This window comes from Martes martes (genome assembly GCF_963455335.1).
Source record: "Martes martes genome assembly, chromosome: 4".
NCBI classification, from domain to species: domain Eukaryota; kingdom Metazoa; phylum Chordata; class Mammalia; order Carnivora; family Mustelidae; genus Martes; species Martes martes.
The window spans coordinates 93,609,535-93,625,078 of record NC_137891.1 but is presented as its reverse complement, the minus strand read 5'-3'; the positions used below and the strand labels follow the sequence as shown (position 1 = coordinate 93,625,078).

At 42.3% G+C, this 15,544-nt stretch overlaps 1 protein-coding gene across 1 annotated transcript in view; it reads left to right on the top strand.

Moving 5' to 3' along the window:
• The window catches only part of SLC22A15 (solute carrier family 22 member 15), a 79,685-nt gene that overhangs the window by 13,304 nt on the left and 50,837 nt on the right, over nt 1-15,544 (top strand). Inside the window, exon 2 of the mRNA XM_080801792.1 lies at nt 2,359-2,571. Within this exon, the coding sequence (XP_080657918.1) occupies nt 2,359-2,571 (213 nt within the window). The remainder of the gene's footprint in view (nt 1-2,358; nt 2,572-15,544) is intronic.

Sequence of the window (15,544 nt, the reverse complement as noted above, 5' to 3'; positions counted from 1 at the left end):
GCTACCACGTATCAAGGCCCTGAGGTGTTTGCTTTGGAAGCTCAGGGCTGGATCATACAAAGATCCTGTCCTCAGGGACGAAATGTTCTGGTAGGAAAAATAAGATGAGCAGACACATCAATATCATGGAGTGAAGAAAGGGATACGTCTCTAACAAAGGTCGAACATGGAGCTTTTGGCGGGGGGTAGGCAGAAGCTGGAGAGGGCTTCCGGAGGGTTGAGGGGAAGGCAAGATGGGAGGAGGTGGTACCTGAGGTACCTCTGGGAGGATGGGGAAGGTCTAAAGACTCTGCTGAACCTCGTGAAGTGCTTTCAGGTGAAGCAAATGGTAAGACCAAAGGCAGAAAATAGCACATTTAGAGAGAAAATATAACTAGTTTGCTTTGCCCGATTGAAGGCTGTGTTCTGAACATGGGTTTTGCCTCATCTCCAGAGTTCCCTTGCCCCATATTTTTTCATTTCTTTACCCACCAATTAAGTCCAGCAGATTGTAATAAGGAGGGGCAGTTACTAAAACGATGCAAGCGCTTTGTAATTAGAGCGGCTGCTAAATGTGTAATCTCTCTGTTCTTGTAATTATTCAGGTTTTTATTTTTACAAACTGATGGCTGCTTCTTCCAAAACTTCCTTAGTAGTATGCAAATAGGGGCCAGGAAGCAATAGAAATCCAGAAACATGATTTCCTTTGCATTCCACAATAAATCATCCATGCAGACTGACCCGTGGTGGCTTGGTACATCTCGGGAGGCCCACTGTCACTCGCCTCCGAAATAGATTGGGGCTGCCTTCCGTCCTCGCAACCTTTCCCAGAGTGCAAAAATCACACCTTGGATTTTACATTAGCTTTCCGCTATGACATACCATGTCATGACTTCTTTTCTCTTTCCTTGACAGTAATTCCATCATCTGCTTATGATAATTCATTCCGCCTTTGGCGTTTTGGCTTATCCACTTAACAGCTGAATATGCCCCTCCAGAGTGATGTGGAAGAAGCTCGGGGTTCCCTGGTGGATGGAGCTGAAGCTGTTGGCAAGTCTTCTCTTCTTTGTGCCTCAGTCAACACATCCATCCAGTGGGGCTGTTACTGTAGGCTGTGGAGAAATCACAGCCTTGTATTTCATAAACACTTGTTCTGCTTAAAGGTATTTTAAGATGCCAGGTTCTAAGTTAATAGGGGTAATTTCTTAAAATAAGAGTGCCTCACTTAGGGAGATAGTTCTCACTGCAACAGACAAATTCTGTGTTTTCCTAATTCATTTGAAGCTTGAAATAATCATCCAACAAGGAGAACTAATAATAAATGGAATAAATAATAAATGGAATAATAAATAATAATAATAAATAATAATAAATGGAATAATAAATAAATAATAAATGGAAATTCGTGGCATAAAAAGGCTGCATAGGGCTCAACAGCTTATAAACCCGAGTGTGAATAGCTATAAGGCCCAGAACAATCAAAGACAAATGGCATATGTGTTCTATAAAGATTTCTTGAATGAATTATCCCCCCTTGGGAGAACAACCATGTTTAGATTAAACAATGATTAAGTAGGGCTAAGGGTTATAAAGTGAGTATCTCTTTCTGGAATTTGGATTTCTTTACATCTTACAAGTTGCGTACTGTGTTTTAAAATAGTACCTCCTCAAGTACATATTATGATTACCTGCTCTAATAAAGTATTTTCGTTGGTGTTCACCCTCTGTATTATCTAGATATATATACTCTGTCTATATACTTTTTCTCTGTAGAGATACTCTCTGTACTATATGTTCTCTCCATATATACACATTGTATATACTCTATATGATAATGTATATACTCTTTAGGTATACTGTGTATATTCTTTTACTATGTATATAACTATATTCTTTCTATATATGCTGTTTTCTGAGACATTTGACTATGCTACAAAAGACATAGTTTAGATTGTGAATCCAAGGCCATGATACTCGGGGCCCTGGTGCCTGCTTATCTGAACAGAGGGTATAGTGTTGAGGGGAAGTAGCTGGAATGTCAGCATTATAAATCACAGCTAGTAATATCCCCCTCCACCCTGCCACCTTTGCCAATGGCATTGAACCATCAGTGTGCAGTTTCCTGAGCATTGGAAGTACCTCAAATGCAGAAGGAGATCCCCCTGGAAAAAACCTTGGGTGCTTTACAAGGGGGATCACTAATGACTCTGTCAGTGGTAGATCAGGAGGAAGCTTCCTTCTCACGTTTCTCTCCTTTGCTTTGATGTGCCCCATTGTCTGTAGCTCAGAGAAACACAAAAAGCAGGACACAGATCTTAGGCTTGTAAGCCTGCTGATCGCGATTCCGACACAGCTGGGTTTGTGTGTTTGCTCCTTCAGCTCTATGTGGCCACCGAGGCCATCCTCATCGCCCTGGTGGGGGCCACGCCCTCGTACCACTGGGACCTGGCGGAGCTCCTGCCCAATCAGAGCCACAGCAACCGGTCAGTAGGGGACGACCGCGCACTCGGGGACTGGCTGCTCACGGCCAATGGCAGCGAAGTCCGGAAGCACGTGCACTTCAGCGGCAGCTTCACCTCCATCGCCTCTGAGGTAAGGGAGGAGGGGCCACAGGGGAAACAGAGGCAGGCCCATTCCCGTGGTGAGATGCACGTTTCTCCTGGGCCACGTGGAACCACTTGCCTTTCTGGTTGATTTCATGTCAGCCCCATCTTCAAGTAGCTGCCTGGTAAATTTGAGAGTTAAAGGAGACTCTCCTAGGAAAACACATTCTTTTTCCTTCTTGCTACAAGTGGGAGAAGCACGAGCCTTCCCAGACTGGTTAGGTGAAGTAACACATGAACTCCAGAAGGGAGGGTGTCCTTTGAAAAAGTGAATTAAAACTTTCATTTTTTTAAAAATTTTTTTATTTTAATAAACATATAATGTATTTTTATCCCCAGGGGTACAGGTCTGTGAATCGCCAGGTTTACACATTTCACAGCACTCATCATAGAAAACTTTCATTTTTTATTCTTACCTACCCCCAAGTTAACAAAGTCAAGAGAGAGAAGTGTGATGACCATCCACAACACCCACAGTTCGTGTGGTGTAGACCCCATGGGGCCCCTTCCCCGTACAACACAGAAGCCAGAGGGTACCACCACGTGGGGGCAGGAATCTTTACTTTGATGGGGGCTCTGTGGTCAAGATGGTTCTGGTAAGGACAGTGCCTTCTAAGCCTTCCTGAGGGAAATAAGCTGAGGCTGGATAGTCAGTGAAGGGAAACCCTGGGGTCAGAGGGGCAGGGCTCATGCTCAGGCGGCCAGCATGTGTATTGGGTGTTAAGAAGTGGGAATACTCGGTCCTTTGTGTGCTCCCCACAAGCTGTCCATTTGCCCACTGCCACCCTGGCCCAACCCTTGGACCCAGTGATCCAGTAACTATAGGATTAAAGCCTGGGACGCACAGGGTCTCCAGAACCCTTTCCAGCTCTCAGTGCTGACTGCCGTGCTGGGTAGCTCCCCCACATCCATTTGGCTGCTCCCCTGCACTGCTCCCGGGTTGCTTGCCAGAAGGCCTGCCCGCATCCCACGTCCACCCTCCTTTCTGCGTGTCTGCACATAGGTCTCCCGTGTGTGTGCGTGTGTGTGTGTGTGCGTGCATGTGTCTGTGTGTCATGTGTGTGTGTGTGTGTGTGTCGTGTGTGTGTGTGTGTGTCTGCACCATGGTATCAGCTAGTCTTACCCACCGTTGACTGTTTTAATTATCACCATTTGGATGCGACATGCTAAAAAACAGAAGAGCCACGAAGGCACTATTTGCCTGGCCTTTCCTTCAGAGTTTCCATTTGAAGGAATAATTACTGGATTAATTTTTCAAACTACCATCTCGGCATTCTATTTCTGTGACAGTAGTCCAGTCCTGTCACCCCTGACTCAGGACCTCCAGTGATTCTCCCACTGCACGCAGGAAGCAGTGAGACTTATTCCATTGCAGTGGTACGTTCAAGGCCCTTCCCCGTCCACAGCTTGGCCCAGGCCCCATCTGCATTTCCCTCTGCCTCCCCCGTTTCTCAAGCAGGCCCTGAGTGCTTGGCCTACCTGTGTCCTCGGTAGGTAACTCACTTTGGAACGTCCTTTCTCACCCTTGCATCCACTTCATGAAATCCTTAACTGCCCCTAACCGCTCACCTTCACTGTCACCTCCCCTGTGCAGTCCTTCCCAACCCACTTCCCAGAAGAAATATATATGAAAATATGCTTGTTTCCTCTCCAGTGCCATTTTGTTCGCACTTACGTTACACACTGTAGTTTGTGGTTCAACTCTATTTTTAAAGTCCCTTGAGGTCAGAAACCACGGTTTGGTCATCTTTGTATCTCGTGGCCTAGAGCAATAGCCACCATCACCACAGGTGCTGACCAGGTACCACCACCACTAACCTACTGAGACAGCAAGTAGCCATGCGGAATGGTGACCACATGTGGGCGTCGGGATATTTTATAGCCCTGAGCCCATTTCATGTTCAAGATAATTTTATGAGATAACATTATTTTCCCCATTTTACAGATGATGAAATTGAGACTTCTTGAGGTCAGATCAGCTAATAGGGGGCAAAGACAGATTTGAACCCAGATTTGTCTGAACTCAGAGGCCTATGCTCTTAATTACTGTACTTTTCCAGAACCTATCCAATCCAAATGGGTATACACATCTCTTGGTTCCTTTCGATAGGTAACAGTAGCCAAAGAACTTAATTTCTTTTTTAATTTGGAAATAATTTCCAACCGACAGACATTTCAACACTCATACAGAGAATACCCTTATATCCTATAATTTCATGAATCATTACTATCTCAATTTTCTCTAAGCCTTTTGAAAGTTCCATATACAATACTGTTGTTCTTTTATGCCCAAATACTTTAGCATGTATATCCTAAAAAAAGGGCATTTTCTTATGTAGCCATACTATAGCTATCAACTTCAAGACATTTAACATTGATTCTTTTTTTTTAAGATTTTTATTTATTTTATTTAAGATTTTATTTATTTATTTGACAGACAGAGATCACAAGCAGGCAGAGAGGCAGGCAGAGAGAGAGAGGGGAAAGCAGGCTCCCTGCTGAGCAGAGAGCCCCATGCGGTGCTCCATCCCAGGACCCTGGGATCATGACCTGAGCCGAAGACAGAGGCTTTAACCTACTGAGCCACCCAGGCGCCCCCATTGATTGATTCTGTAGTTAAATAGACCACCCATAGCCAGTTTTGTCACTTGACCCTATACAGTCCTTGATGCAGTGGTTCCCCCCATCTTATACTCATCTCCATTTTAGGGTCACAGGTGACACTTAGTTGTCATGGCTCTTAGGGTCTTGTCACCTTCAGCCTTTCCTTTTATCAGATTGATGCCTTTGAAGAAGACATACTCCCTGTTTTAAAAAATGAGAATGTTCTTCATTTTGGTTCTGATGATTTCTCATTAAGGTTGTTTATCCAAAGTCAGAATAGTAATAAGTAACGTTGTGTCCTGCTGGATCACGTCTGGATTACACTATCCATCTGCCCCTTTTTGGTGATAATTTTGACCATTCACTCTAGGGATTGCTGATTTCTCCCCTATACGGTTAATAGTTCATTTCATTTCAAGGGACAATCTATGGAAAATTACTTTAAGAATATGCAAATTTACTATTTCTTTTCAGAACACCCCACCCCAAATTTAGTACCTTTGGATGATCCTTTTGTAAGCCAAGTGAGACTATGGTGGTTTCTTTACTGTAGCTCTTCCTCCATATTTACCAGTTGGCATTCTGCCTTTTTTTTTTTAAGTGTAATTGACAGATAACATTGTATCACTTTGGGGTGTAGGACATGCTCCATATTTGTATGTATTGTGAAATAATCAGTGGTTAACATCCATCACCATACATAGTTACAAAATCTAGTTAATATCCATCTGTAACTATATATAGTTACAAAATTTTTTCTTATGAACTTTGAGAATATAGTCTCTTAGCCTCTTAGCATCTTTCAGATCTGCAGTCACAATATTATTAACTGTAGTCCTCATGCATCCTCAGGACTTATTTATTTTATAGGCGGAAGTTTGTACCTTTTGAACTCCTTCACCTATTTTATCCACTCCCAGCCCTCACCTCTGGCAACCAATCTGTTCTCTATATCTATAAGCTTGTTTTTTGTTTGTTTGTTTTTAAGGTTTCCATGGCATTCTGCTTTCACCTGTAAGCAGAAGCCCTTGTCTGTCTGTATGCCTGCCTGTGTGTATCTGTCTACCTACTTACGTATTTACATATCTATCGTTGGTATGTATTCATGGATTCCTGTTCTTTTCAATTATTTATAATTGTTTATAGTCTTTAATTATTTTGATGCTCAAATTTTCCCCAGGTTATCAGTGGGAACATCTTCAAGGTGGCTTTTGTGTCCTTTTTTTTTTTAAATAAGAGTTTTTATTTTGAGATAATTGTAGATTTACATGCAGTTGCAGGAAATATTACAGAGAAATTTTGTGGACCTTTACCCAGTTTCTCCCAATGGCATTTTGCCATATAATATCACAGCCAGAGTAATGACACTGATATGGCTAAGGCACAGAGCATTTCCATCACCAAAAGGGTCCCCCATGGTGTGTGTGTGTGTGTGTGTGTGTGTGTGTGTGTGTGTGTGTCTAGCCACAACCACTTCCTTGCCAGCCTGTCCCAAATCCCTGGTAACCACTAATCTGTTCTCCTATACTTGTGTCATTTCAAGAATGTTATAAAAATGGAATTGTATTGTATATAGCTTTTTAGGATTGGCTTTTCTCATTCAGCATAATTCTCTGCAGATTCATCTCAGTTTAGTTATATTATTTTAGTTATATAATAAGTTCTGGGATTGGGTAGATTGATTCCTTTTTATTCTTCCAAAATTGTTTTAGCTGTTTTAGTTCTTTGGGCATTCCATATAAATTTTAGAATAATTTTTCCTATACCTACAAAAAATCTTTTTGGGATTTTTGGTAGGAGTTTCAGTAAAACTATATACATTAATTTGGGGAGAATTGACATCTTTACTATGTTTTGTCTTCTAATATATGAACACTATATGTGTTAGAGATTCTTTGATTTCAGTGTTGTGTAGTCTTTAGCATGTAAGTCCTGTATGTATTTTGTTAGATTTACACCTAAATATGTTCTTTTTTTGGAGTGTCTGTAAATGGTATTGTATTTTAAGTTTTGGTGTGCACATGTTCATTGCTAGTAAATAGAAATATAGTTGATTTTTACATGTTCTTCTTGTAGCTTGTGACCTTGCTGAACTCACATATTAATTCTGGGGGGCCCTTTGGGATTTTCTAGATAATCATGTCAAAAATCTCCCTTTCCAGTCTATATGCCTTTTATTTCATTCTGTTGCCATACTGCTCCAGCTAGAACCTCCAACACTATGTTGAATGGAGGCTGAGAATGGACATCCCTGCGTGTTTCCAGCCATAGGAGGGAAGCTTTGGTCTTCTAGTGTACAGTGTTGCCTGTAGGTTTTATAGAAGTTCTTTATTAAGTTCAGGAAGGCCCCCCATTCCATTTTTTTTTTTAAATTTTGAACACGTATTGAATTTTGTCAAATAAATCAACTTGCAACGATTTCTGCATCAGTTGCAATGTTCATGTGGGGGTTTTTTCCCACCTTCTACTATGGTGGATTGTCTGAATTAACTTCGAAATATTGAACCAGTTTTGCATCTCTGGATGGTATATCCTCTTTATATATTGCTGAATTCTATTTGCCAATATTTTGTTAAGGAGTTTTGCTTCTGTTTACATGAGGGATATTGATCTGTTGTTTTCTCTTTTTTGTACCTTTGTCTGGTTTTGGTGTCAGGGTAGAATTGGTGTTCTTTAAATATTTGGTAGAACTCCTAGTAAAATCATCTGGGCCTTTTTTTTTTTTTTAGATTTCTTTTTTGGGAGTTTTGAAATTATGAATTCAGTTTTCTTACAGGTTATGGGGATATTTAAATGGTTTGTCTTGAATTATGAATTGTTACAGTTTGTGCTTTTCAAGGAATTAGTCCATTTCATGTAAGTTGTCCGATTTATGTGTGTTGAGTCGTTCACTATATTTATTATCCTTTTGATGTCTGCAGAGTCTGAATCAAATCTCCTCTCTTAGGCCCTGATACTGGTAATTTGTGTCTTCTCTCTCTGATTTAATTACTTGTCTGTCACGTAGGTTTGTCAGTTTTACTGATCTTTTTAAAGAACCAGGATTTTGTTCATTGATTTTTTTTTTCCCTATTATGTTTCTACTTTTAATTGTATTGATTTCTGCTCTTACCTTTAATTACTTCCTTCCTTCTGCTTGCTTTGGGTTTCTTTTTCTTTTTTAGGTTATAAACTTGGTAGCCTAGATTTTTAATGAGTCTTCTTTAAGTATTTAGTGCTATAAATTTTCCCCTCAGGACTGCTTTAGCTGTGTCCTACACATTTTGATATGTTGTATTTTTATTTTCATTTAGCTCAATGTATATTTTTTCTCCTTATGACTTCCTCTTTGACCCAGTGATTATTTAGAAGCCTCTTGTTTAATTATCTAGTATTGAGGGATTTTCCTCTTGACTTTCTGTTTTTGCTTTCTAGTTTGATTTCATTATGGTCTGAGGACACTCTTTATGATTTCAATTCTTTTAAATTTGTTGAGGTTTCTTTTATGACTCAGGATGTGGTCTCTCTTGGTATATGTTCCATTGATGCTTGAAGCCGTTGCTGCTGTTGAGTGGAGTGTTTGATAAATATTACTTAGATCCTGGTTGGTTGATAGTATTGTTGGTTTCTTCTATATGCTTCCTGATTTTCTGCCTAGTTATTCTAGAGATTGTTGAGAGAGGAGTGTGTATGTCTTCTATTAGTAAACTGTAGATTTGCTGGATTCTTCTTATACTGATCCCAATTTTTTCTTTATATATTTTATAGCTCTGTTGTTTAGTCTATACATTTTGGTGATTGCTATATCCTCTTGGTGGATTTACTTTTTTAAAAATAATTTTGTAATATACCTCTATGTCCCTGGTAATTTTCTGTGTTCTGTGAAATGTGGTTTGATACTAATCTAGCCACTCCTGCTTTCTTCAATTAATGTTGATAGCATGATGTGTATTTTTGCCCTTTTTACTTTCAACTTGCCTGTATCATTATGTGTGAAGTTAGTTTCCTGTAGACAGCATAGAATTAGGTCATTTTTTAAAAAGATTTTATTTATTTTAGAGAGAGAGAGAGAGAAAGAGAGCACGCACCAAGGGAAGAGTGGGAGGGAGAAGCAGACTCCCTGCTGAGCAGAGAACGCAATGTAGGACTCAATTTCTGGACCCTAAGATCATGACCTGAGCCAAAGGCAGACACTCAACTGACTGAGCCACCCAGGTGCCCAAATTGGGTCAAATTTTTAAATCCATACCATCACTGTCTTTATTCGTGTTTTTAGATAATTTAAATATAATTTAGATAATTTAGATAATTTACTAAAAGTATAATTATTTATATGCTAGAACTTACCTCTTCCAGTTTTTTTGTTTGTTTGTTTTCTATTCTGTTTTTTCTTTAATTTTAATTTTTTGTGTAAGTTACTTGAACATTTTTTAGTATCTTATTTTCACTTATTTGTAATATTTTTGAGTGTATCTCTTTGCATAGCCTTCTTAGTGATTGCTCTTGGCATTGCATTATATATACATAACTTACCACAGTCTACTGATGTTGTCAGATCTCCAGTTTGAGTGACATACAGAAGTTCTACCTCACTTTACATTCCTTTGCCCTCTTCTGCTTATAATTGTCCCAGATATTTTCCCACATACTTTTAGAATCACATTACACAGTGTTATAATGTTTCCTTCAGCCATCAAACATCATTTAGAAAACTAAAGAGAAGCCAAGTCTGTTGTATGTACCTCAACTTTTCCTTCCTGATGTTCCAAGATCTTAGAGAACCTTTATTAGCCACTGTTTGAGAGTAATTGTGATGGTGACACATTCTCTTAGTTTTCCTGCATCTGAGAATATCTTGATTTCTCCCCATCTCTTGATTTCATTGGTAATAAAATTCTTGTTTGACAGTTCATTTCATTCAGCATTTAAAACCTCCGGTGCCACTTTCTTCTGGCCTCCATGATTTCTGATGAGAAATATGCTGTTATTTGAATTGTATTTTTCCTATAGGGAAAGTGTCACTTCCCTCTTGCTACTTTAAAGATTTTTTAGTGTTTTAGTCACTAATGTTTAGAAGTTAGATTATGATGTTTCTTGGTGTGGATTTCTACAAGTTTATCCTCTTTGGGATTTACTGAGCTGCGTACAGCTACGGTTTATGGCTCTTGACAAATTGAGACATTTTCAGCTATTATTTTTTCAAGTACCCTTTCTTTAGCCCATCCCCCTTTCTCCTTTCCTTCCATAACTCCAGTGACAGAAATATTAGTTCTTTTGTTATAGCCCCAAAGAACTCTGAAGCTTTGTTCATTTTCTTCTGTCTGGTTTATCTTTGTATTCATATTGGATATTTTCTGTTGCTTTATTTCCAAGTTTATTGATTCTTTCATTTGTCCCTTTCATTCTGCTGTTGAACCTACTCTCTTTTTTTTTTTTTTTTTTTAGTTCTAAACTTTTCATTTTGTTCTTTTAAAAATATCTTCTCTTTATTTGGTGAGGCTTTCTGTATTTTCACTGAGTCTATTTTGTTATATGTTTCAAGCATGTTCATAGGTGCTCCTCGAAGCATTATTGTGATGGCAGCTTTAACATCTTTCTCAGATAGTTCTAACATCTCCAGCATCTCAGCAGTCTTTTTTCATTCTACTTTGAGATTTTCCCAGTTGTTGGCATCATGAATTACTTTTGTTTGAAACCCAAAGTTACAGGGATTATGTTAAAAGGTTCTGGGTCTTAGTTAAATCTTCTGTTCTCGGACACAGTTCTGGCACAGGAAGAGGGGAGAGGTGCCTTGTGGTGGTGGAGATCCAGTCTCCCAGGTGCTCACACTGAACGGTGTGGTAGCGGTGATGGTATGGAGCGTTCCTCACTGTAGGCAGCAGGAATGAAAGTGCAGGCTCCCTGTTTGTCTTTTTCTGACACATACAAATGGAGTGAAGTGGGGTGACTTGTTACTGCCCAGCCAGGGAGGGGGGATATTTAGGTTCTCCACTTAGACTTTGTTCCTGTGAATGGGGTTGAAGCCATAGCTCTTTTTGGGTTTGTTTTTGTTTTGCGGTGATGAATGGCTGGCATAAAGCAGTTCTTGTCTAAAAAATGTTCTGTCCTGCTGGGCTGCCCCTTTTCTGGGCCTTTGGAAAGGCCCTACCAAGCATGCTCTTGGTAGGGGCTTCTTTTGTCATTCCTCTTGGCATTTCTGAGTTGTTGTCTTCTCCAGCACCAAGTCTGGATCGGGTATGTGAGGCAGAGAGAAGCCCAGGGACTCACCACTGGGTCATTCCTTGGGTCCCGGGGTCCTAGCTGATCTTCTCTCCATCTTTCAGAGTTGTCTTATGTTTGTTTCGTAAGTGATGTCCAGGGTTTTTAGTAGTATGTAGTGGGGGAAATAGGGAAAAGTACATTTATTCCATTTTCCTGGAGCTGAAAGTCTTCCTGTGTCCTTTTGATGTGCCCATCAGTTTTGGGTTTTTTGGAGCACTTAAAAAATTTTTGGCATAAAAGATATTCCAGATTCATCTTTCATCTCCTCTACTCCAACTGTGGAATTAGCCATTTCTCCAAAAGGCCCTTGTTCTGTTTATTGTCCCCGTAGGATTTTGCAGTGGGTGAGAGCCGTAAGTCTGCACCTCCAACAAACCCATTACCACATTACAATGAAAGATCAAATTCTGCCACATGTCGAAACATTAACTCAATTCTTTTTATCAGAGAAGCACAGAATAAAATATCTTGCATGCTTTAGAAGTCCTAGCTCTGTGGTTTTATTGGTGTTCTGAATACTGTTTACACAACAGGTCACTACAGAAAAACTCCCAATTTTCCAAAGGGAGGTACTGACGCTTCCTCTCCCCACCAGATGCAAGCAGGCAGATTCTTCCAGAATTCATACTGTCTCAGGACCAAGAAGGGAATTTAGCCTAGGGCATCACTCCTGTATAAAGAATAGAGAGCACCGTGGATCATCTCACAAATTCACAGAAGGGCAGTGAATATCTCTAAAATATATTGAGCTAATTCATGTATGTTGGGTGTCTTTAATTTCACCAGAGATCACCCATTTTTTTTTTTACAGTCATCATTGCTAGTCAGCAGGCCACTATTTTAATCGGATAGAAGCAAACAAGCTTGGCTGATAGAGACTGGGATGATGGAAGTCCTTGCAGGAGCTCTCTGTGGAGAATGGGCTTTCTAAGAGAAGGCCAGCTGACCAGCACTGGACAGCACAGCCTCGACTAGAATGCTCCTACACCAGCATGGGAGCTAAGTAATGTTTATGCAGAATATCCCCCAGTTTGTGCTTCGTACTGGGAGGTAAATCGGATCCCATAGCAACACTGTGCTTCAGCACAGCAGACCTCAGTACACTTCAATGGCATTGAATTAAATTAATACAAGTGAAATCTATAATTGGGAGCCCTTTTACATATCACCAGAGGGACACCATTATTAGTAAATATTCTTTGAGCACCTACTGCTCGCCTGGTGCTAGAGAAAACCTTCATGCCAGCCAAAGAGGGAGAGTGCCATCAGACCCAATACTCCAGGACAGCGGGAAAGGGCACCCTGGTCCCCAGCCCACATCCTGTGCCGCCACCCAGGGGCTCACCCGTTACAGCGCTTGACTGGAGGCTGAATATGGAGACAAGGGAGCCCGGAGACCTACTGCTCCCCAGATAAAGATTGGTAGATGCAGGAGAAATAGGATGGAATAGCTTTCCCAGGAAGGGCTGATGTTTAAAGCAGCTCTGAGAAAAAAAGGGCGGTGGGTAAAATGGCCTCAACTTACCCTCCTGTCATGTCTCCCTGATCACAGCTGGGGCGCATCTGTGAGTCACTGTCCTTCTTGCCATCTGGCTTCGTCGTCACACTGGGACTGTGTGTGTGTCTCCCGCCCTCCCTCCTCTCCTCTCCCTTGCTCTCTCTTTTCTCTCCTTTTTTCTCCTGGTCCCTGTCATTTTGTCTTTTGGCACCTGGGTCTCTCTTCCCGCACCTCTCTCAGTCTGAGTCTCTCTGGCTTTCTATTCTGCCCCCCCATTTGTTTCTCTCTGCCTTTCTCTGTGTTTCTGTCTCACTCGCTCTCTCTGTCCTGCCTTTCTCTCTGTCTCTCTCTCTCTCCCACGTTATTGCCTCATTCTCTGTGTGTGTCTCTGCCTCGTTTTCTCTTTGTCTCTCGCTCTTTCTTCCCCACCCCCTCACCCTCCTCCTGTTACTCACCTGTCCTTTCTCATTCCCAAGATGCACAAATACTCGGATGTATATGCTGCTATCCATCTGTATCATACGTCTGTTATTATAGATTTATCGATGCCCGCTACGTTCCTTCCAGGGTGGAGAGGCACACTTCGGGCTCCCATCCCATCAGGAGGTCAGGCAGTTATCTACCTTGGGTGGATCTCAAGGCACAGATACTCTCTGTGCAGACAAGGATCCTCAGTCTCCAGCAGGTACCCCAAGACGTGTCCAGAACGGCGGGTGCAGGTGGGGGTGGGGTGGTCCAGCTTCACAGCTGGGGATGTCTACACACCACTGCTCTGTGGGATCTCCAGGGGATGCTCCACGGGGATGCTGGCGTCATGATTTGGGGTGAGTTATTTTTGGAGCATCCCGGATGCTAAACCAGCTGCTTCCGGCCTGCGTGGGTTCATGATGTTTTGCAAGGGTAGTCGTGGCCTGCTGCCCACTCTGTGGATGGAAGGGTACAGACAGAAGCCCACGGTAACCTTGGGATCCTCAGCGGCAGTGAGACCATTCCATACCAAGAGCTTGGGGCTGCAGATGAGCTTCATGAGGCTTGGTAGGAAGAGGACAGGGAAGAGGCAGATAACCATGACTACCTTTTCATTTGGTCTCTTGTGAGAGGCTTCTCCCAGAGACCTTCCCCGCTTGCTGCTTAGCGTGTCCTGCCAACAGCCCTGAGCTGTAAATGAAACAACAGGCATGAAGAGAATTTAAAGATTTTGCCCTAAATCACATATTTTATAAGTCGCTGGTCTGGGTTCAGTGAGCTCATATTTTTTCTACTACCTCCGTGATTTTCAGACTTTTTTTTTCCCCCCATAACAGAAGCCTTTAGGTTTAATGATATCTCAGCTGGCATTTCAGGATTTAAAAGAGCTAGGTGCGGGCGCCTGGGTGGCTCAGTGGTTTGAAGCCTCTGCCTTCGGCTCGGGTCATGATCCCCAGGTCCTGGGAATGAGCCCCGCATTGGGCTTTCTACTCAGCAGGAAGCCTGCTTACCCCCCTCTCTCTGCCTGCCTCTCTGCCTACTTAGGATCTCTATATGTCAAATGGATAAATAAAATCTTTAAAAAAAAAAAAAAAAAAGAGCTAGGTGCTTCACTGCTGTCAGTGAAGAGGAGCGGGGTCCGGGGCTCCAGGATCCCCCAGCAGCTGCCAGCCATCCTGGGCAGCCCGGAAGCACCTCCGTGCAGAACAGGGGGAGGAGCTTGGCTCCTCCTGGGAGGAGTGGGTGCAAGTGTGGGTCAGTGGATTGATGGGAACGAAGGTTGGCCAAGTGACTGTAGGACAATGGCACAATAAATACCTACCCTGGGCTGCCCGTCACCTGCTTGAATTTGTCTCTGACACAGTGAATTCTAAGGAGGAAGGGTAATAGTCATGATGTTTGTTGCAAGTGAAAACATACCAGAATGTGTGGGCTCAGAGTAGCTGGTGATTTCCTCAGTGTCACACAGTAAATGGAGGAGCCTGGCCACAGATTCCTGGGGCATGTGACCAAAGCAGAAGGAAAGAGGGGAATGAGCCTACCTGTGAATCTGTTGCTCCACAGCTAGCTTGCCTTCCCCAAGGTGATCATGCAACTCACAGGATATTTGTTTCCATCCAGTGAGGATCCTGGCTAGCAATTCCCCTCAGCCCTCCAAAAAAACCCCCCCAAAACCAAAAACACACAAATACTACCGGAGTAGTAATGATCCCATTAAGCTTTAGTAATTGTCAAGCCCAAAGAAACTTGGCAGTTTACCGATAGAACCAAAAATAGCCAGGGAGAATGAAGTCTGACAAGCTGCAGCCCCCGAGCTCCATGGAGGTTTGCCTGCAACAGGCTCAGCAGCCCGCTGCCCTGCGGGGGGCCAGTGCCACCCACGTCTCTCCTTAGGCAGACCCAAGAGGATGCTCGTCTGCTTTACATTTTTAGTGCAGAGCTCATCTTTTCCTTAAAGTCATTGCATTTTATTTCAAGGTACAAGTAAAGTGTCCGGCTCGCGTACCCTTATGCCCAGCACACAGGGTGTGTGAGCCCCGTGCGAGTTCCCGCACTCTCCTTCTGCCTTGGACATTGGAGCCCTGTGTGAGTGGTGTTCCAAGTCCTGGAGTGGTTCAAAGCAGGTGGTATGGGGGGCTTCCAGGTTTCCTGC